The sequence below is a fragment of the Gobius niger genome, assembly GCF_951799975.1.
Source record: "Gobius niger genome assembly, chromosome: 9".
Classification (NCBI taxonomy): Eukaryota; Metazoa; Chordata; class Actinopteri; order Gobiiformes; family Gobiidae; genus Gobius; species Gobius niger.
In genome coordinates this window covers 37,212,684-37,234,189 of record NC_136860.1, presented here as the reverse complement: position 1 = coordinate 37,234,189, position 21,506 = coordinate 37,212,684, and the positions used below count along the sequence as shown (strand labels likewise).

Genomic DNA, 21,506 nt, shown 5'->3' with positions numbered 1-21,506 from the left:
ACCAACAGAAGGTTTGTCATCATTGTAGTGTGATATAGACTGGTGCTATGGGACTGAAACAAGCAGAATACCCCCTCTTTAAATAATCATCATACAGGCTTATATGGTGCCTACAAGTTCCCTATCATAGATGACAACATTTAGACAGCTGTTATGACACAGCAATCTTCAAATGCAAATTAAATGTTTAGTTATTCGTTGAAGGCTATACTATTCCCGCATAGGAACAGGAGCAAAGAATGAAAATCCAGTCAGAAATCACTGACTGAGTATATCTGGGACAGTCCTGAAGTGGCTGACGTCCTATTTGGCCAATAGGACATTCTCTGTATGTATAAATAACATTATGTCTGATGCCAGTCCTTTGCTGCATGGTGTTCATCAGGGATCCGTCTTGGGGCCAATTTTGTTTTTGTTGTACATTAGCCCTCTTGGAAAAATCATCAGCCGTTTTAAAAATGTGTCTTATCACCTCTATGCTGATGATATTCAACTGTACTTTTCCTTTAAGGAGTCAGAGATGCACAGACTGTCAGAGTTAATGGATTGTCTTTCAAGTGTAAAGTCGTGGCTTCATGAAAACTGCCTTCAGCTGAATTCTAAAAAGACTGAGACTTTGATTATTGCTCCAGAGCAGAAAATCCCCTCGATTGTAAACCACCTTGGTTCTCTGGGCTCCTCGGTTCAGTCGAGCATCAGAAATCTTGGTGTTTGGTTTGACCAGTCTTTGTCTCTTGAAGCCGCTCGAGGCACCTGGTGAAAAACTGTTTCTTCCATTTGAGAAACGTCGCCAAGTTGAGACCAATTTTATCCAACTCTGATCTAGAACTGTTGATTCATGCTTTTATCTCGTCTCGTTTAGATTATTGTAACTCCCTTTTTACTTGTTTTAACAAAGCTGCTTTGAATCGTCTTCAAATGGTTCAAAATGCTGCAGTGCGGCTTTTAACAGGAACTAGCAGACGGTCACACATTACTCCCATTTTATCCTCATTGCACTGGCTCCCCTGCTGTGCCCTTACTCCTCGGGTCGCACCCTTAGGTCCTCGGGCCAGAACCTCCTCACTGTCCCAAGAACCCGCTTTAAAACTAGAGGTTATCTGTCCTTTGAAGCCGTTGCTCCTAAATTGTGGAATGACCTTCCTTTGTCGCTGCGTAGCCGACTCTGTTGATTCCTTCAAAAAGCAGCTGAAGACGCTGCTTTTCAGACGAGCTTTTAGTTGACAATGCTGTGATTGTTCCTATATAAATTCTGTAATGTTTTCTGTGATTCTCTGTGAAGCACTTTGTGAATTTATCTGTGAGAGGTGCTATATAAATAAAGTTTCTTCTTCTTCTTCTTCTTCTTCTTCTTCTTCTTCTTCTTCTTCTTCTTCTTCTTCTTCTTCTTCTTCTTCTTCTTCTTCTTCTTCTTCTTCTTCTTCTTCTTCTTCTTCTTCTTCTTCTTCTAATAGAGTAGTGCAGTAACTGTTCCCAACACCACATAGGATCATCAGCCCCTGAGGAGTGTGAGTTATTCTCTTCACTTGTCGGTGCATGTTCTGCTTCATTTCTATGACTTCATAAAATATAATCAATAATGTCTGAAGTAAAAATGAAAACAAGTTTGAACATTGATGCATAGCACAAATAAAATGTTCGAGGATCGATTTATTGTTTCTGGATTTGGGATTACAGCAGGAAATCATGACACATTTTTACAGTTTCCACAATATATGACAACAGTGTTTGTTTGTTTTTAGTCGTTGTTGTTGAGTTCAGCTGAAGACAGGAGTTCAAATAAGTCTGACAGCACTGCAGTAGGATGCAAACCCAGCCACCAGAGTTTCTGTGAAAGCGGCGCAGAAACTAGTGATGGCACGCCATTTACCATCAGAGGACACCTCAGAGAAATACAATAATCCAGCATCAATATCCAAATACACGCACACTCGCTGTGATGCAGAAGAGCCGACTCGATACTCCTTTCCTCTGTGATGGAAAGAGTATCGCCCCTTAAACACACTCAGAGTCCAGGATTCATCATTTTGCCCAAACACACATTCTTTACCGTCTCCTTTTCTCTTCAGTTTTTTATAACACACAGCAATGTCCACCCACCCAGGGTCATCCTCTCCACAGCCGTCCCACTGCACCTCCCAGAGGCACTGTCTCCCCAGAGCAGTGGAGGTCAGGACCTGGGGCGAACAGTCGAACCTGTCCTGGTGATATGGGTACGGCAGCTCCTCCTCCTCATGACTCACTGTTCTCAGGTCCTCAGACAGACGGAGCGCTCTGTGAGCTGTGTTCACATCCAGGACCAGGTCACAGGAATCTGAGGCACAAACAAACACAGTGAAGCAAGTTGATGATAGTTGACACGTATCACTAGACCTGTTGAATGGTAGAAGTTCTGTGAACCAGAAACTCACACTTCCACAGATCTGGAGTTAAGTATTGGGCACCGGAAGGTTTCATCCTAAAACACAATGAAACATGGTCATTGCTCAAAGTCCAAAAGTGTATCCTGTACTACTACAGTTTATGTCACAGTGAGGAATAAACACAGAACTGACAATACCAAGTATTTTGGCGACTGATGAGAAAAACAGCAACAATTATTCAGATCATACTGCTGTTTATTTGGGAAACAGTTACTGATAGAGCAGAGCTCAAATCAAATCACAATTTGAATGTTTGAATGAAAGACTTAATCAAGTAGTAAAATATTCTTTGTAACAGCGGCTCAGATGGTCGAGCGGGTCGTCTTATACCTGGAAAGCTGAAAATTAAAATCCCATATTTATCACAGTTCATATTTTTGTGTGCATAGAAACTGAATTTTGATTTTAAAACAATTTGCCCTCATTGAAGTGAAGTTGATGTGACAGAACCTCACGGGCTTCTCACCTGAGAGAGTCCAGGCAGAAGTGGGGCTGGTTTTGTAGAGCGCTCAGGAGCTCAGCGGAGGGTCCTGGATGGTTGTAGCTCATGTCTAACTCTCTCAGATTGGAGGAGGGAAAGCTCAGAGCTGAGACCAGTGCAGCTCCGCCCGTCTCAGAGACCAGACATCCAGACAGACTAAAACCACACATTTGATTTACAAGACAATTCTTCCCTCTGAGACATTTCTGGGTCAAAGCAGGAACTGAACTGTCAAACTGTGACCAGGAGAGAGTTCGATTTCAGTGGCATCGAGGCACTGCTTAAAACCTGAAAGTCACAGGATCAGACTCACCTGAGGGTCTGCAGTCTGCAGGGGGCGCTCTTCAGTCCAGAACACAGCAGCTCTACTCCTGAGTCCTGGAGGTCGTTGACACTGAGATCCAGGAGAGTTAGACTTGTTGAACTGAGGACCGTGGACAGAGGACCACAGCACTTCCCTGACAGGAGACAGTCCCTTAATCTGGAGAAACAGTGTCACATCAGCCTCTTAAATTCTGACTGGAAAAATCGCTAATAAGAGTTTGCAAAATTTTAATAGAACAAAACACAGAGGATTATTTCAGCGAAATTCAGGTAGGTCGACTCTAATGATCTATCAGACTGACACCTCACACCATTTACTGTATATTTAGTAAAAAAACAAAACAAAAAACAATCCATGCCCTTTTGTTCTTCTTCATATTACGTGAATATGTTTAAGGTTGACAAACTTGCTGAATGTTCGTTCAAAGACATGACATTACATTAAACTTTCTTGTCTTTGTTTCCTGAAAATTGTCAAACAGATTTAGAAACTAAACAGCAGCAAAACCATCTTAATTCTGTACAAACTAACTCTGTCCTCACCTGAGTGTCTCCAGTCTGCAGGGGGCGCTCTTCATTCCCTCACACAGAAGCTCCACTCCTGGGTCCAGGAGGTCGTTATAACTGAGATCCAGGTCCCTCAGACTGGAGGACTCTGAGCAAAGCACTGAGGCCAGACGACCACAGCAGCTCTGGGACAGAAAACAATAGACCAATCTGGAGAAACACAAGGACATAAACACAGGCGGTAACAGTCTGTGGCCCTTAAAGAGGCACCTTTAGTCAGTGAGTGGAAATAATAATAATAATCTGGGTAAAAGTTTACAGGTCTATGTTTATGGATAAAGGACATTATTCAAAAACATGGACATGATGTTGATCAGTATAAAGGACTTTCTGTAACAGTGGTGCAGTGGTTAGCACTTATGCCTCAGAGCTAGAAAGTCCCAGGTTAAATTCCTGGGCGGGGCTTTCTGTGTGGAGTTTACATGTTTCCTCCAATCCTCCAGAATGGAGCTACATATGGCCTGATGTGATGTAATGTTTGATTAATACTTTGTTGTGTTCTTACTTCAGGGTTTCCAGTCTGCAGGTGGAGCTCTTCAGTGCAGAACACAGCTGCTCCACTCCTGAGTCCTTCAGGCTGTTTAAAGTGAGATCCAAGAGCCTCAGACTGGAGGACTCCAGGACAGAGGACAGAGGACCACAGCCGGTCTGGGACAGTAAACACCGACTCAGACTGAAAGAAAAAAATAATCAGGCTCCAGATTGTGGGAGTTTTCAGCACCAGAACATACAGTAGTTGCACCACTTTAGATGTAGGGCTGGGTATCATTAAACAACACTAGTATAGTATCGAAAAAATAAAAGATCGAAAGCAGAAACTGAAAAAATTATATCTTTAGATCCAAGTTGTGACGCCTGTTGGTCCAGAGACAACATTAAAGGAAGTGACTTGTTTCAGCTCAAATAAATGAAACAAATTGAAAAGAAATAGTCTTTTATGGAATAAATTGTCATTATTGTTCTTTTTTCTGGTTCTAAATGACAATTATTTAAGTATCAGTATTGAAAAAAGTATTGTTCAGGTATCAGTATCGTAAACCAAGTATTGTTAAAGTACTGGTATTGAAAACAAATAAAAATGGTTACCCAGCTCCATTTAGATGAGCCCGAAATCTTATAATGTGATGATGTTTTACTTGTAGTCAGTTTTCTTATATCACTTGTATTTCCTTTTTTTCTTTTTCTTTTTCACGACAAAATCCACAAAATGTTTTAAGGCTGAAGATGCCCCTGGAGAAGACGCAATGGGCCCGATCTTGTGCATCAAAACACAGACGATAGCATGACATTTTGCCTCAGTAGCAGCACTTTGTGATCTTGCCACTCCAGACTTAGTGCATTTCAGTGGGTGGGGACACACATTTTCCTCCAACTAGATCGACTCCGCGTCCAGGAGAGTGGTTGTGGGGGGGGAACATGTGCTTTTGTTTTGCTTCGCGTTCACGCCGAGCGCGGCTGATCCGCCACAGCGGACGCTGTAGCTCTTTTTCTCTGGAGACGTGAACATCGTTTAGCTCACGATGGGGTAAATAAAGTTTTTAGTTTGACCTGTGAGAGCCTAAGGCTTAAGAAAGAACGCAAGACAGAGCAATGTAAACCAGGAAGTGAATGTCAGCCGTGTTTCCATCAGTGCAGTCGCCTCCTCTTGTGACGCCCCCTCACAGGTGGTGGAGGCCAATGGCACATATAGCGCCGCCACTCGGAAAATAATTCACCAAGAGCCTGCGCCGCCCCGTGCGCCGCCACAAGATCTGGCCCCAAATGTCTTCAATTCAAAACAACTCAGTCCAAATGACTCATATTTGAAAATGTTTCTAAAATGGAGCAAAAGATGATTTAAAGTTTACACAGAAATAAGATATAGAAATATTTGGAGTCTGTTTTTCATAATTCTTCTCATGTGCACTTACATTATGTTAATAGAGATGCTAAATGACAATTTCTAAGCCTGTGAGTAAAACAGAAAATCCTCTGAAGGTTCTGTATATTATTTGCTGCTTCAGTAGATAGTCCTGTATCTAACACAAACATGATTTGAAAAAGGCCAATCAATCTATTTTTCCTCACCTGAGAGTTTCCAGTCTGCAGTTGACACTCATCAGTCCAGAGCAGAGCACCTCCACTCCCGAGTCACGAAGGTCATTGTTACTGAGATCCAGGTTCCTCAGACTGGAGAACTCTGAGCCGAGGACTGAGGCCAGTTGGCCACAGGAGCGCTCGGACAGAAAACAGTGACTCAAACTGAAATACAGAACATTATAAAATCAATACAGCCTTAAAACATAATAATAGAGACCATCCTTGCTTAGTGGGGGGAAAAGTGAGTAGAATTTCTTTCTAAACTCTGCCTAAACTGGTCATAAAATGTGGTCTGATCTCGATTAAAATCACAAGAATAAGTAAACAGTGTCTGCTATAACTAATACCACCCAAACATTTACATTTGATCTTATGTTTATTGGCCATAACATGTAAACATTCACAGGACAGGGAGGAATAAGTGAGTAATAAGTGAGTGTATGCAGACATTTAGAGTCAGGTGTGACTGAGCCAACCTGAAGTCCAGTCACTGAGGTGTGGCTTAAAGCTGCCCTGCCCACTGAAAAACACACACGAGTTAAGAATCGTCTCTTGTGGAGAAGCATTGTCTGATGTGCACCAGGCCTCGCTCAAAACAACTGCCTGAAGACCTACGATCAAGAATTATGGATTTGTATAAAGCTGGAAAAGGTCTCAGAACCATCTCTAAAAGTCTTGATGTTCATAAATCCACAGTTGGAAAAAGTGTCTATAAATGGAGACAGTTTAGCTTCATTGTTGCTTCACTTCCAAGGAGTGACCGCCCTGTAAAGACTCCAAGAGCACAGCGTAGAACACTCAATGAGGTGAAAAAGAACCTAGAGCAGGGGGAGGCAAGTTCTCTCGGTGGAGGGCCGGGTTTCTTCATCGTCAAAAGACCAAGGGCCGGACCCTCCAATTAGAGCAATTGACGTAAAGCATCACTTTCTACATATGCCAGTGTTGTACATCATATACACTGGAAAAATGTCCATCTTAAATTAGATAAATCATTAAAATTCGCTTGAATAAAGTTTTTTTTATGTTAAATTTGAGTCGGTTTGAACTAATCTAAGATCAGATAAAAACACCAAGGCCAATGGAACAAATAGAAATCCCCCAAATTAACTTTTACTCTAAATTTGTTTTATTTGTCATTGAAAATTATACAAAATAATCTGAATCAAGAAAAAACTTGTGCTTGTTCCATTGGCAAGAATAGGTTATATCTGCTTTAAGGCCAAATCTACTCAATCTTTAGATATAATCTTTTAATTCAAGTAGATTTAAGTCATTTCTTGGTATTCTTAGAGCATTCTTTTAGGATTATGGCCTAAAAGGCTGCTCTGCTAAGACATTGTAAGGAATTGACAGTATTTTTCACATTTTTAGAGTACTTTAACAGGCATTTGAGCTCTGATTTGGGTCATAATATTTCTCAAAATCATCTCGAGGGCCAGAGTTTGATGATGGAGGGCCGGTTTTGGCCCCCGGGCCTGACATTGCCTCCCCCTGACCTACAGTGTCAGCTAAAGACTTACAGGGTTCATGAGAGAACGCCACAGAGGAAGCCATTACTGTCTAAAACAGCACTTGGATGCTCCACAGCACTACTTGATAAATATTCTGTGGTTTGATGAAACCAAAGTTGAAATGTTTGGGCGGAACACACAACGTCATGTGTGAAGGAAAAACCTTATCCTCACAGTGAAGTCTGGAGCAGGAGCATCATGGTGTGGGGCCGCTTTGTTGCCTCAGGGCCTGGACAACTTGCTCTCATCAACAGGGCTTTAACCGGGCTTTAACAGGGCTGAAGTCACAAGTTCATCAAGATATTTTGCAGAAAAGCTTGAGGCCATCAGTCCAGCAGCTGAAGCTGAAAAGAGGATGGAGCTGCGACAAGACAATGACCCAGAGCACAAAAGCAAATCCACTTCATTATGGATTCAGAACAATAAAGTACGCGTTCTGGAATGGCCCAGTCAAAGTCCTGTTTTTAATCATTTAGAATGAAAGCTGCCTGTCGTTAGCAGTAGCAATGAGCTAATACCGGGTTAGGCTGCAGTTTGTCACACTTTCCCAAACTCCAACGTCGAGTGAGGTTCAAAGAAATGCAGCGATTTTCCCGATGGTTCATAAAAAGACTGTCCTCCCAATATAAAGTTTAAACTTATCCACGATACATTCAAACATGTTCCCGTTGTCATGATGTGCCAGTGTCATCAGCAGCATTAAGACCTTTTTCTTGTCTATTTCGTGGTAAATAAGCAAAATAAGCATTAATAAACTGCAGTGCAATAAACTTACACGTGTTAAGCCGACATCCAGTGTCTACACTACTATAATATATTGTGTGTTGAAGTGAAAGTATTTAAAGTATTCAGAATACAGTACTCTGATTGGCCAGAGTAACGGAATATGTTACAAAATACATTTTCAGGCAAGTATTCAGTATTCTGTAACGGAACACATTTTTAAAGTATTCTCTTCAACACTGGTCATGACATCAAGAAAGCCATTCACACCAGACATCACAGGAATCTCGCTGAACTGCAAAAGTTTTGTGAAGAGCAACGGTCCAAGATTCATCCTGATTTTCTAATCTGCAACTACAGGAAACGTCTGGAAACACTGTTTACTCATTCTTGAGATTTCAACAAAGATCAGACCACATTTTATGAGCAATTTAGGCAGAAATGAAAGAAATTCTAAATGTTGTACTTACTTTTTCCTCCCACCTTATTTCATAATTAAAATCTTCCTGCCTCATAACAGAACTGTGGTGGAGCCTAAAGACTTTTCAAAAAATAAACTCTTACATTGGTGGTTCTCAAATTGGGTCCCCAGTGGTTTTCAACTCTACAGCTCCAGTGATTAGTTTAGTTACAGGCACCACAACACAGGGCCACCACAGCTCACCTGGATATTATGAATTCATGTCCTCTGAAGTACAAGGCTATTGTACTGATAAAAGTCCTCAAAATAAACAAAAGTGGAAAACTCTTTGCAGTTCTACAGCTGTTTAAGTTTTAAAATCATAAGTGCAAGTACAGGTGAGTAAACTCGGAAAAGTAGAATATTGTGGAAAAGTTCAATTATTTCTGTAATAAAGTTTAAAATGTGAAACTAATATACAGAGCCTCTCGTAAGTATTCATACACCTTGAGCTTTTGCACATTTTGTCATGTTTACAACCCTAAACATAAAGATTTTATTTTTATTTTTTTACTGAACGTTCACACACAAGTAACAGACAACTGTGAAGTGAAAGCAAAATGATACATGATTCTGTTATTTTTCAAAAAATAGAAAAGTGAAAAGTGGGGCGTGCATAAGTATTCATACAGCATTTTCTGAGTGCATTAAATTGCCTTTATAACATTCCTAATGACTCCAGAATGTTCACACCTTGGCCTAACGGTTAAATAGAGGCACCTGTGTGTAATCTACTCTCAGTATAATCACAGCTGTTCTTTTAGGCCCTCAGAGCTGTGGTCGGAGTGTATTGGTCACGAAACAACATCATGAAGGCCAAGGAGCACCAGAGAGGTCAGGGATAAAGCTGTGGAGAAGTTTAAAGCAGCCTTAAGTTATACAAAGATTTCCCAAGATTTAAACATCTCCCAGAGCAACTGTTCAATCCATCATTCAGAAATGGAAAGAGTAAAGCACCACTGCAGACTTACCAAGACACGGCTGTTCTCGTAAACTAACAAACTGAACAAGGAGACACTGGTCAGAAATCCAACCAAGTGCCCCAAGATAACTCTGGAGGAGCTGTGAAGTCCTGCCGCTGAGCTGGGGGAATCTGTACATGGGACAACTATAAGTCGTATCTACACAAATCTGGCCTTCATGGACGAGTGGAAGAAGAAAGACATTATTGAAAGGAGAACATAAGAAATCCTGTTTGAAGTTTGTAGAAGTCATATGGAGGACACAGCTCCATGTGGAAGAAGGTGCTTTGGTCAGATGAGACAAAAATGTAACTTTTTGGCCCAAAAACTTTTTGGCCCAAATGCAAAACGTTATGTATGGAGCAAACCTAACACTGCTCATCGTCCTGAGTGCACAATCCCCAGTGTCAGATATACGGGGGGGAGCATCATGGTGTGGGGCTGCTTTTCCTCAGCGGGGACTGGGGAGATTGTAAGAATAGTTGGGAAGATGGATGGAGCCAAATACAGGAACATTTTGGAGGAAAACCTGCTGGAGTCACAAGAGAACTGAGGCTGGGGCGGAGATTCACCTTCAGCAGGACAATGACCCGTAGCACAAAGATAAATCTACCATGGAATGGTTAAATAAAAACATATTAATGTGTTAGAATGGCCCAGTCAAAGTCCTGACCTAAATCCTATTGAAAATCTGTGGAATAAAGTGAAAACTGCTGTTCACAAACGCTCTCCTTCTAATGTGACAGAGCTTGAGTTGTTTTGTAAAGAGGAATGGGCTAAAACGTCAGTCTCTACATGTGCTAATCTTGTAGAGTTAGAACCCAAAAGACTTGTGCTGTTATTACAGTAAAAGGGGGTTCCACAAAGTATTCATTCATGCTGTATGAATACTTATGCACTCCCCACTTTTCACTTTTCTATTTTTTGAAAAATAACAGAATCATGTAATGATTTTGCTTTCACTTCACAGTTGTCGGTTACTTGTGTGTGAACGTTCAGTAAAAAAATCAAAATAAAATCGTTATGTTTAGGGTTGTAAACATGACAAAATGTGCAAAAGTTCAAGGTGTGTGAATACTTTCGAGAGGCTCTGTATGATAGACTCATTGCATGCAAAGTGACATATGTCAAGCCTTTGTTTTGCCTTTGATGATTTTGGCTTACAGCTTGAAAAAAAACCCAAAACAGAAATGTGGGTCCTCTGACAACTATAATCATGCATATGTACCTAGTACTTGGTTTTGGTCCCTTTTACTTAAATTACTGCCTCAATGTGGCGTGGCATGGATACTATCAGCCTGTGGCACTGCTGAGGTGTTATGGAAGACCAGGATGCTTCAATAGCTCCTTCAGCTCCTCTGTATTGTTCGTTCTCATGCCTCTTGTTGTGTCCTTGGGCAAGACACATCACCCAATGCCTATGTGTGAGTGGGTGGTGGTGGTCGGAGGGACCGTTGGCGCAGATGTGAGCAGCCTCGCTTGTGTCAGTCTGCCCCAGGGGAAACTGTGGCGACAAATGTAGCTCACCATCAGCATGGAGTGAATGAACTCCATGCACCCTTTCATGTGTGAAGCTCTTTGGGTGTGACTTGTGTCATATGAAAAGCGCTTCCTTTCCTTCCTCTCATCTTTCTTTTGCCAATGCCCGATAGATTCTCTACAGGGTTCAGGTAAGGTGAGTTTGCTGACCAATCAAGCACAGTAATCCGATGGTCATTTAACCAGGTTCTGGGACTTTAGACAGAGTGGGCAGGTTCTGCTGGAACATGAAGTCAGCATCTCCATAAAGCTTTTCTGCTGAAGGAAGCATGAAGTACTCTAAAATCTCCTGGTAGACGGTCACGTTGACGCTGGACATAAAAAAGCACAGTGGACCAACAGACCACTGAGCAACAGACCTGTTTTTTAATCCTTTGGCCCACGTAAGACTCTTCTGACATTGTTTGTAGTTCAGGAGCGGCTTAACAAGAGGAATCTGACATTTGAAGCCCATGTCCAGGATCCGTCTGTGTGTGGAGGCTCTTGATGCTCTGACTCCAGCCTCAGTCCACTCCTTGTGAAGATCCCCCACACTTTTGAATGGCCTTTTCCTGACAATCCTCTCCAGACTGTGGTCATCCCTGCGGCTTGTAAACCTTTTCTTCCACACCTTTTCTTTCCACTTGACTTTCTATTAATGTGCTTTGATACAGCACTTTGAGAACATCCAACATCTTTTGCTATGACCTTTTGAGGCTTTCCTTCCTCGTGGAGGGTTTCAGTGATGCTTTTCTGCACAACTGTCAGGTCAGCAGTCTTCCCCATAATGGTGAATTCTACTGAACCTCTGAGAGACCATTTAAAGTCTCCTTTGTAGGTGTTTTGGATGAACTTGCTGATGAAAGGGAGACACTTTGAGTTACAATATGTTCCCTTTTCACAATTTTCTTATTTTCGGAGATTTTGAATTTGTTTTTTGTTTTTTTAAAGCTATGAGCCATAATCATCAAAATTATAACAAACAAAGGCTTGACATATGTCACTTTGCATGTCATGAGTCTATATCATATATTAGTTTCACATTTTACGTTGTATTACAGAAATAAATGAAAAATAAACTTTTTCACGATATTCTAATTTTCACCTGTATTTTGCAAGTATTTTATTTTGAAAAAGTAGACAGACATAAGTGGGTTAAACATGTGCAACATTTATGTACAATACTACCCCTGATTCTTGTGGGTCTAAGGGGTCTAAGGGTATTATTAACTATTTGTCTCTTTTGGTTCGTTTTCTGTTTTATTGCTTATAAAACATCCCCTTATAATGCTCTATCAAGTGAAATATACATCTTTGTTTTCAGGACAGTTGAAATTTACATGATATTTATGCTGTAGTGGGATCATAGGACCGTAATGAACATGTAATAAACATGATAGACATATATGCGTTTTCTAAAAAATAAAGGAGCTAAAAATTAAAGTATGAACCAGAGAAAGTATCAGATTAGGAAAGTGTTTTTAGTGGCCCTATGATGGGAGATGGCTAATAAAAGGCGATTGATCTGCCACAACAAAACATGTCAAAATGAATATATTTAGGCATTTGCCTCTTCCCATAACGTTAGTGTCTGTCCAGAGAGGCTAGGGTTTAAGAGGAGTTAATCAGAAAGGAGAGAGTTGCATAAAACACTAAGGGCCCGATCTTGTGCATCAAAACGGAGACGATAGCGTGACATTTTGCGCTCAGTCGGGGCGCACTTTGTGATCTTGCCACTCCAGACTTGGCGCATTTAAGTGGGTTGAGACATACACATTTTCCTCCAACCAGATCGACTCCTCCTCCAGGAGAGTGGTTGTGGGGGAGTGGGGGGTGAACATGTGCTTTTGTTTTGCTTCGCGTTCACGCCAAGCGCGGCCGATCCGCACCACAGCGGACGCTGTAGCTCTTTTTCTCTCGAGACGTGAACATCGTTTAGCTCACGATGGGGTAAATAAATTTTTTAGTTTGACCTGTGAGAGCCTAAGGCTTAAGAAAGAACGCAAGACAGCGCAATGTAAACGAGGAAGTGAACGTCAGCCGTGTTTCCATCAGTGTAGTCACCTCCTCTTGTGACGCCCCCTCACAGGTGGCGGAGGCGAATGGCACATACAGCCCCGCCACTCGGAAAATAATTCGCCAAGAGCCTGCGCCGCCCCGTGCGCCGCCACAAGATCTGGCCCTATGTATCTCCGAATCTAGAAAAAAAGCTGTGATCTTGATCCAAACTAGCCTCTGTCTAGCTTTGGATTTCTCAGGAACCGAGGCACGTAGAATTAAGCTGTTTTCACCTATGGAGGGATTAGATTATCGTCTTTAAAATGTAGCATGTGTCCATAGCTACATAGAATATGCTGTGGTGCTAGAATTATAAAAATGGTCTAGATTGTTGGCACTCAACAGCTGAATCCCCAAAACAGCGCAGCCTCAATGTGTTAATATCTGTGAATAAAATGATGTAACTCACATGGCCGTTTTGCTGACTTTGATGACTGGCAGCAGCTTCAAAAAAGCTTCTGTCGAAACAGAGTATTTCCTCAGATCAAAGACCTCAAGTTCAGTGTCTGAGGACAGAAGGATGAAGACCAGAGCGGACCACAGAGCAGGAGTCATGTCAGACAGACGTCCTTCTGAGATGTTTTCCTGGATCTGTTCAACCAGTGTGTGGTCGTTCAGTTCATTCAGACAGTGGAACAGGTTGATACTTCCCTCAGTGGACAAACCCTCACCAATCCTTTCTTTGATGTACTCAATAGTTTTCTGATTCACCTCAGGGCTACTTTCTGTCTGAGTCAGTAAAACTGGCAGCAGACTCTGATTGGTTGGCAGAGACAGCCCCAGGAGGAAGCGCAGGAACAAGTCCAGGTGTCCGTTTGGACTTTCTAAAGCACGGTCCACAGCAGAGCGGTAGAAGGCTACAAACTCATCCTCAGGGCTCTCAGAGGTCTGTTGTGTGGACAGCAGGTTAACTCCAGAGCTGAAGAAGGTCTGATGGACGTAAAGCGCAGCCAGAAACTCCTGCACACTCAGATGGATGAAGCAGTAGACCTTGTCCTGGTACAGGCCTGGCTCCTCTCTAAAGACCTGTGTGAAGACTCCAGAGTAACGAGCGATCTCTGCAGCGTCCAGCCCACACTCGCTCAGGTCTGACTCGTAGAAGATCAGGTTTCCTTTCAGCAGCTGCTCAAAGGCCAGTTTTCCCAGAGCCTGCACCATCTCCCTGGTCTCTGGACTCCAGGGAGAGTCTGTTGCAGAGCGTCCATCGTACTTGAGGCCCTTGACTTTGGCCTGGACCACGAGGAAGTGGATGTACATCTGTGTGAAGGTATGAGGCAGCTCTTCTCCCTCTTTCTCTTTCAGCACATGCTCCAGGACTGAGGAGAGGATCCAGCAGAAAACTGGCATGTGGCACATGATGTAAAGACTTAGTGATTTCTTAATGTGGGAGATGACGGCTGTGGCCTCGTCTGTGAACCTCTTCCTGAAGTACTCTTCCTTCTGTGGGTCGGTGAACCCTTGCACCTCTGTCACCATGGAGACGCACTCCGCTGGGATCTGATTGGCCGCCGCGGGACGTGTGGTTATCCAGAGGCGAGCGGAGGGAAGCAGGCTCCCCCTGATGAGGTTCACCAGCAGCTCCTCTACTGAGGCGCTCTCTGTGGGCTCAGTCAGGACCCGGGTCCGGCTGAAGTCCAGAAGAAGTCTGCACTCGTCCAGACCGTCCAAGATGAAGAGCACCTTTAGATGTTCTAAACTTTTGAGTCCTTTAGTTTCACTGAAGAAATGGTGCAGAAGTCCCATCAGACTGAACTGTCTGTCTCTGAGCACATTGAGCTCTCTGAAAGTGAAGGGGAACAGCAGCTGGATGTCCTGGTTGGCTTTGCCTTCAGCCCAGTCCAGACTGAACTTCTGAGTCATCAGCGTTTTCCCGATGCCAGCCACGCCCTTCGTCAGCACCGTCCTGACTGGCCCCCGCCTCCCTGTCTGCTCTGCTCTGATTGGTTTCTCTGTCTGCTCTGCTCTGATTGGTTCCTCTGTCAGCTCTGCTCTGATTGGCTTCTCTGTCTGCTCTGATCTGATTGGTTCCTCTGTCTGCTCTGCTCTGATTGGTTTCTCTGTCTGCTCTGCTCTGATTGGTTTCTCTGTCTGCTCTGATCTGATTGGTTCCTCTGTCAGCTCTGCTCTGATTGGTTTCTCTGTCTGCTCTGATCTGATTGGTTCCTCTGTCAGCTCTGCTCTGATTGGTTTCTCTGTCAGCTCTGCTCTGATTGGCTTCTCTGTCTGCTCTGCTCTGATTGGTTCCTCTGTCAGCTCTGCTCTGATTGGTTTCTCTGTCTGCTCTGATCTGATTGGTTCCTCTGTCAGCTCTGCTCTGATTGGTTTCTCTGTCTGCTCTGATCTGATTGGTTCCTCTGTCAGCTCTGCTCTGATTGGTTTCTCTGTCTGCTCTGCTCTGATTGGCTTCTCTGTCTGCTCTGATCTGATTGGTTCCTCTGTCAGCTCTGCTCTGATTGGTTTCTCTGTCTGCTCTGATCTGATTGGTTCCTCTGTCAGCTCTGCTCTGATTGGTTTCTCTGTCTGCTCTGATCTGATTGGTTCCTCTGTCAGCTCTGATCTGATTGGTTCCTCTGTCAGCTCTGCTCTGATTGGTTTCTCTGTCTGCTCTGATCTGATTGGTTCCTCTGTCAGCTCTGCTCTGAGTGGTTTCTCTGTCAGCTCTGCTCTGATTGGCTTCTCTGTCTGCTCTGCTCTGATTGGTTCCTCTGTCAGCTCTGCTCTGATTGGTTTCTCTGTCTGCTCTGATCTGATTGGTTCCTCTGTCAGCTCTGCTCTGATTGGTTTCTCTGTCTGCTCTGATCTGATTGGTTCCTCTGTCAGCTCTGCTCTGATTGGTTTCTCTGTCTGCTCTGATCTGATTGGTTCCTCTGTCAGCTCTGCTCTGATTGGTTTCTCTGTCTGCTCTGATCTGATTGGTTCCTCTGTCAGCTCTGCTCTGATTGGTTCCTCTGTCAGCTCTGCTCTGATTGGTTTCTCTGTCTCCTCTGGTTGCTCTCCAGAAGTCACCTTTTTAAACATGTTTTTTACTCTACCTGGTTTCAGTATCACCTGTTCCGTGACTGGTGGTGACTGCCTCCTTATTTCCTTTGCTCTGATTTGCTCCTGTCCCATTGTTGGCTCCTCTCTGATTGGTCCCAGTTTTGGGGCGGGGCCTTTAAAGAGGTCTTCACATAAGATAGTAGATTCAGATGTGAATCTTTTCCTGGACGCAGCCTGGATGTGCCTAACCTCATGTTCCTGGTTGACCTCTGAGGCCCCTCCCTCTGTGATGTAGAGCTCTGTGTAGATCTGGTTCAGGAGGGTTTGTTTTCCTTCTTTACTGATGCCCTCAGACACACAGCTGAACCTCTGCTTCAGGAGACTCTTCAGTTTGGTCTGACAAACGCCTGAAGGACTTTCTGGAACACAAAACATTATGAGAGGAAACAGCAAAGGCCTGAACACAGTGAGTCCGACAGAGTGAACTTACTGCTGAAAAGGCGCTGAGCCAGTGATTCCTGCTCCATCCTCCTCAGGAAGTCCACAGTGATGTTCAGAATAGCCTCTCGGAAAATCTGCCTTTCCTCCTCCCCCTTACTGTCAAAGCATTCTGGGTCTTCTGACCACAGAAACCCATGGAACCGCTTCAGCTCATCTTTGACAAAGGTCACAATGTTTTCCTCCAGTTGCTACAATGTGCACAAAATCAAAATAAAATCAAAGAGTTGAGACACAGTAAGTAAAGTACAGACCTTGAATACACCGTCCAGCTCAGTCCGAGACCACTGTCCACTGGCACCGGGCTCAGGTCCTGGTTTGTGATGTTCTGTTTCACTGATGAAACACAATAAAATCATGTTTAAACTCTGTCAATTGTCTACCCTGCTTTCAAGATCGAGTTACAAGCATATACTGTAAAAAATAATGGGGGCTCACTCCCCCTTTTTTGCTAAAATGACCACGTTCGAAAGAGAATCTATGGCAGATTTACAGACTCCTCCTACCCGGCTCTGACAGAGCATGTTCCTGGAAAAGGCATGAGGGCAGGATCTTCACTGTAGACTCGGCCCTCGCGGGGCATGCAGTTCGGTTTTTACCCGCCGCGCCGTTAGCTCTAATGCTAACAGCCTGTCAATCAAAGTCCGGCCCTCATTAGGATATGAGATTTCTAAAATATACCTTATGAAAATCAGCCCGGTTTCTTTAATTGTAACTGTAAAGACCAACAGAGTAGTTTTGCACTATTTTGATTGTGGCTACGGTATAACGCTAATTATTAAGGTATTGAGCTATTATTTTGGTAACCAAGGAAACCGGAAGCATGACAACGGAAGTTAGCTTGAACGGAGAAAAAGTCGAATGGTCTAAAAGGTTCACACTAAAAAAGGAAAAACGACGGAAAAAAAACAGTTAAAAAATGGAACTTTAGCTTCAGTCAATTGGGGAACAAGGTTTGTAAATTTCATGAGTAATATGTTTGAGCAACTTGAAATGTTTATTGTAATTGTTGATAATGCTAATGGAAGGAAACTAATTCATGAGCTGTAACGGTAAAATGTAATGGCAACGTATGGTTTTATTTGTTTTACATTTTTAAAAGTCATTTCACCACCAGTTATGGCGTTCTTATATTGACTGGACGCTTCAGTAACTGACCCAGCGTTATCACAGGAGGAAAATCTAGCTGTAGAAAGTTCACCAAAAAAAATAAAAACCAGGCTTTAAAGCTGCTTAAAACGTGTGTCAAGTGCAATGCTTTCTAATGGAAAACAAGCTTGTTCTGCCAGCTATATGGAGGTACCACAGCAATGGCGGACAATGGTGGCCCCTAGCTTCACGATCATGAAGCAGAGCATCCAGCAGCCAATGGCTACAAGCCCTGAGCTTGTTGGAGAGTTGCCTTGAGAGGAGGACCAGTTCCAGATCCAGTAACTCACCGAGGCTCAACAGAAGGTTTATCTTTGAATTTTAAAGGGAGATACATAGATTGGTCGCTTTTGATGGATTCACAGCTGGGACCAGTGGGGGAGGTGTCTTCAAGTCTGTTGAGTTACATGGTAAAGTTAGTAAAATACTAGATCAACTCATGATAACTGTATATGTTATAGTCGTTTTAGGGACTCACTTGGAATCTGTAGTGGAACATTCTTCATTGAAGGCTAAAGGAAGATCCAAGAAGTGTTTACTTGCGATGGATTCACTGCTTGGACCAGAGCCTTCTGCCACACTGTTGAGATGCAATAAAACACACAATTCATAAATGATGCTGAAAATATTCTATAGCTTGAATGGACTTACTCTAAATGTGTAGAACATCCAGCTTTGAAGGCCATAGGAAGATCTATAGAGCGTTCACTCTTGATGGACTCACAGCTGGGATTAGGATCGTCCATCGTCCTCGAGGCTGGACAATAAACAGGACCTGTTTGGGAAAGACGACAGTTAAACATCTTTCCCAAAACAATGAAATAATATCTGGTCCTGTGTATCACATCTCCAAATTTCAAAAATTCAAAAAAATGGCGCGTCAGCGCCCCCTGGAAAAACGGCGTTAACATTGCGGCCTATGGCCAGACCCCCCAAAATCCGGAAAACCCCGAAAATTTTAGTTCGTTGTAGACGAAAAAAATTCGGCACAGTGATTGGTCACATGGAACCAAAAAAAAAAAGATATTACGCGGTTGCTAGGCAACCATCTGTATGGCGGCCATCTTGGCCAGAAGAGCGACCTGGCGCCGAAGGCGCCTCTTCGTGCCCTCGCATTTGAACGAACTCGTCCTAGGGCGTTGAACGCAGCGACTCCCCGGTCGCTCCAGATCATCTACACATGTGGGGCATTAAAAGTTATTAAAAACTTTCTAATAGGATTTCCGGTTTTGTCATGGCAACGCCATGAATTTGGCGTTCGTTTTCGGCGCTCGCCGTCACCTTCGAAGAGTCATAACTCGCATATACTTTGGCCGATTTTACTGTAACTTGAATCGTTGGTCGAGTCCTCGGCCTCGAATGTTTTTATATGGGAATTTTGAAAATGGGCGCGATAGCGCCCCCTGCAGAGCACCAAATAAAAATGAATGGAGAAAAAAAGTAAACTTGGTCGCAGACAAACAAAATTTGGCACAGACATCCGTCACGTGACCTCGATCAAAAAGTAAATTATGGCCACGCCCATTTTCCCACCGTGTTGCCATGGCAATGACCCGATATCAAGTTTGGCGTAGCCAAACCAAAATTGGTACAAACCTTCGTCATGACTTTCCGAACAAAAAAGTACATTACGTGGTTGCTAGGAAACCCACACAAAGTCGGCCATTTTGGGAAATATCGCGTGATCTGGCGCTGAAGGCGCCATTTCATGCCCTCGCATTTGAACGAACTCGTCCTAGGGCGTTGAACGCAGCGACTCCCCGGTCGCTCCAGATCATCTACACATGTGGGGCTTTAAAAGTTATTAAAAACGTTCTAATAGGATTTCCGGTTTTGTCATGGCAACGCCATGAATTTGGCGTTCGTTTTCGGCGCTCGCCGTCACCTTCGAAGAGTCATAACTCGCACATACTTTGGCCGATTTTACTGTAACTTGAATCGTTGGTCGAGTCCTCGGCCTCGAATGTTTTTATATGGGAATTTTTAAAATGGGCGCGATAGCGCCCCCTGTAGAGCACCAAATAAAAATGAATGAAGAAAAAAAGTGAACTTTGTCGTAGACAAATAAAATTTGGCGCAGACATCCGTCACGTGACCTCGATCAAAAAGTACATTTTGGCCACGCCCATTTTCCCACCGTGTTGCCATGGCAACGACCCGATATCAAGTTTGGCGTAGCCAAACCAAAATTGGTACACACCTTCGTCATGACTTTCCGAACAAAAAAGTACATTACGTGGTTGCTCGGAAACCCACACAAAGTCGGCCATTTTGGGAAATATCGTGTGATCTGGCGCTGAAGGTGCCATTTCATGCCCTCGCATTTGAACGAACTCGTCCTAGGGTGTTGAACGCAGCGACTCCCCGGTCGCTCCAGATCATCTACACATGTGGGGCATTAAAAGTTATTAAAAACTTTCTAATAGGATTTCTGGTTTTGTCATGGCAACGCCATGAATTTGGTGTTCATTTTCGGCACTCGCCGTCACCTTCGAAGAGTAATAACTCGCACATACTGGGGCCAATTTGAGTGTAACTTGAATCGTTGATAGAGTCCCCAGTCCTGGGTGTTCAGATATAGGGAATTTCAAAATGGCGCAAAAGCGCCCTCCTTCAGAGCACCAAATTAAAAAAATTAATAGGAGAGTTCAAATTAACTTTGTCGTAGACAGGAATTATTTGGCAGACATATGTCACATGACCCCAATCAAAAAAGTAAACGATGCCCATGCCACCTTTCTCATTGTGTTGCCATTGTAATGACTTCCAAAGCAACACTTACCAATACCAAAACCCGCATTTAAATTTGGCACAGCCAAATCAAAATTGGTAGAGTCATGACAGTCCGAACAAATAAGTGTATATATTGGTTGCTAGGCAACCAACAGGAGGTTGGCCATTTTGGGTAAATCAACCGACCTGGCTGAAGGCACCATGTCTTGCCTTTACTCTTTAAGCCACTCCACATCATCCATGCAAAAAGATGATATGGAGTGGCCTCCCTCCTCCGGGAGTAAACAACAAAATTTAAAAATAAAGTTTGTCGCAGACAAAAGAAATTTGGCACAGACATGAGCCACGTGACACCGATTAAAAAAAGGAAATGATGGCTACGCCCCATCTCTGAACAAGTTGCCATGGTAACATCCCAATATCTAATAATAATAATGCATTAGTCCTATATAGCGCTTTTCCAGACACTCAAAGTCGCTTTACAATTTGGTGCATTATTCATTCACTTCATACTCGGTGATGATAAGCGAGGCACCCAGTCTGCACACATCAGCCCCCACCACCAACCACTCACTTACTCACTACATTCGCCAGGCTTCCTGGTGTTCCCAAATGGTCTCCCATCCAAGTCCTAACCAGGCCCTTCCCTGCTGAGCTTCCGAGGTCTGACGGGATCGGGCCTAGCAAAGGTGGTGAGTCAAGTTTGGTGCAGCCAATTATTTCAGAAGCATCCTGTCATTTGATTTCCCTGATTTCTGCGGTCAAAAAGTGCCTTTGGAACTGTCCATGGTGCTGAATGCAGACATTAATTTAGCTACAAATGTGAGCGCTGTCCAGTTCAGCACCACAAGAGAATGTGGTGTATTTGTTTACCAGATTGTTCATATAACATCTTAATTTGAAATCTTAGTAAAAAAAAAAAAACAGGATTCAATTAATTGCATTATTTTCAAAGTAAAGTTATTATTATTGGATTAAATAAAGGCTTAAAACCCCCCACATAACTGTGTATATTTCATTGATTGACTTTTTATTTTTTAT

The 21,506-nt window shown here is 43.2% G+C and overlaps 2 protein-coding genes across 2 annotated transcripts in view; both read right to left on the bottom strand.

Annotated features, from left to right (window-relative positions):
- Window positions 1–1,757: 1,757 nt before the first annotated feature.
- LOC306968079 (NACHT, LRR and PYD domains-containing protein 5-like) overlaps window positions 1,758–21,506 on the bottom strand; it is a 429,270-nt gene continuing 409,521 nt past the window's right edge. Inside the window, exons 14-20 of the mRNA XM_079563345.1 lie at window positions 5,863–6,036; window positions 4,301–4,468; window positions 3,772–3,945; window positions 3,218–3,385; window positions 2,890–3,060; window positions 2,412–2,458; window positions 1,758–2,314 (exon numbers count right to left, since the gene is read on the bottom strand). Of these exons, the coding sequence (XP_079419471.1) occupies window positions 1,776–2,314; window positions 2,412–2,458; window positions 2,890–3,060; window positions 3,218–3,385; window positions 3,772–3,945; window positions 4,301–4,468; window positions 5,863–6,036 (1,441 nt within the window). The 3' untranslated portion in view covers window positions 1,758–1,775. The remainder of the gene's footprint in view (window positions 2,315–2,411; window positions 2,459–2,889; window positions 3,061–3,217; window positions 3,386–3,771; window positions 3,946–4,300; window positions 4,469–5,862; window positions 6,037–21,506) is intronic.
- Window positions 11,248–21,506, bottom strand: part of LOC306968364 (uncharacterized protein) — a gene marked incomplete at its 3' end in the record, with an annotated part of 33,283 nt that continues 23,024 nt past the window's right edge. The window contains exons 2-10 of the mRNA XM_079563708.1: window positions 18,384–18,507; window positions 18,211–18,312; window positions 18,023–18,127; window positions 16,838–16,919; window positions 16,576–16,774; window positions 16,155–16,504; window positions 14,262–14,336; window positions 13,516–13,862; window positions 11,248–11,380 (exon numbers count right to left, since the gene is read on the bottom strand). Coding sequence (XP_079419834.1) covers window positions 11,248–11,380; window positions 13,516–13,862; window positions 14,262–14,336; window positions 16,155–16,504; window positions 16,576–16,774; window positions 16,838–16,919; window positions 18,023–18,127; window positions 18,211–18,312; window positions 18,384–18,478 — 1,488 coding nt within the window. The 5' untranslated portion in view covers window positions 18,479–18,507. The remainder of the gene's footprint in view (window positions 11,381–13,515; window positions 13,863–14,261; window positions 14,337–16,154; window positions 16,505–16,575; window positions 16,775–16,837; window positions 16,920–18,022; window positions 18,128–18,210; window positions 18,313–18,383; window positions 18,508–21,506) is intronic.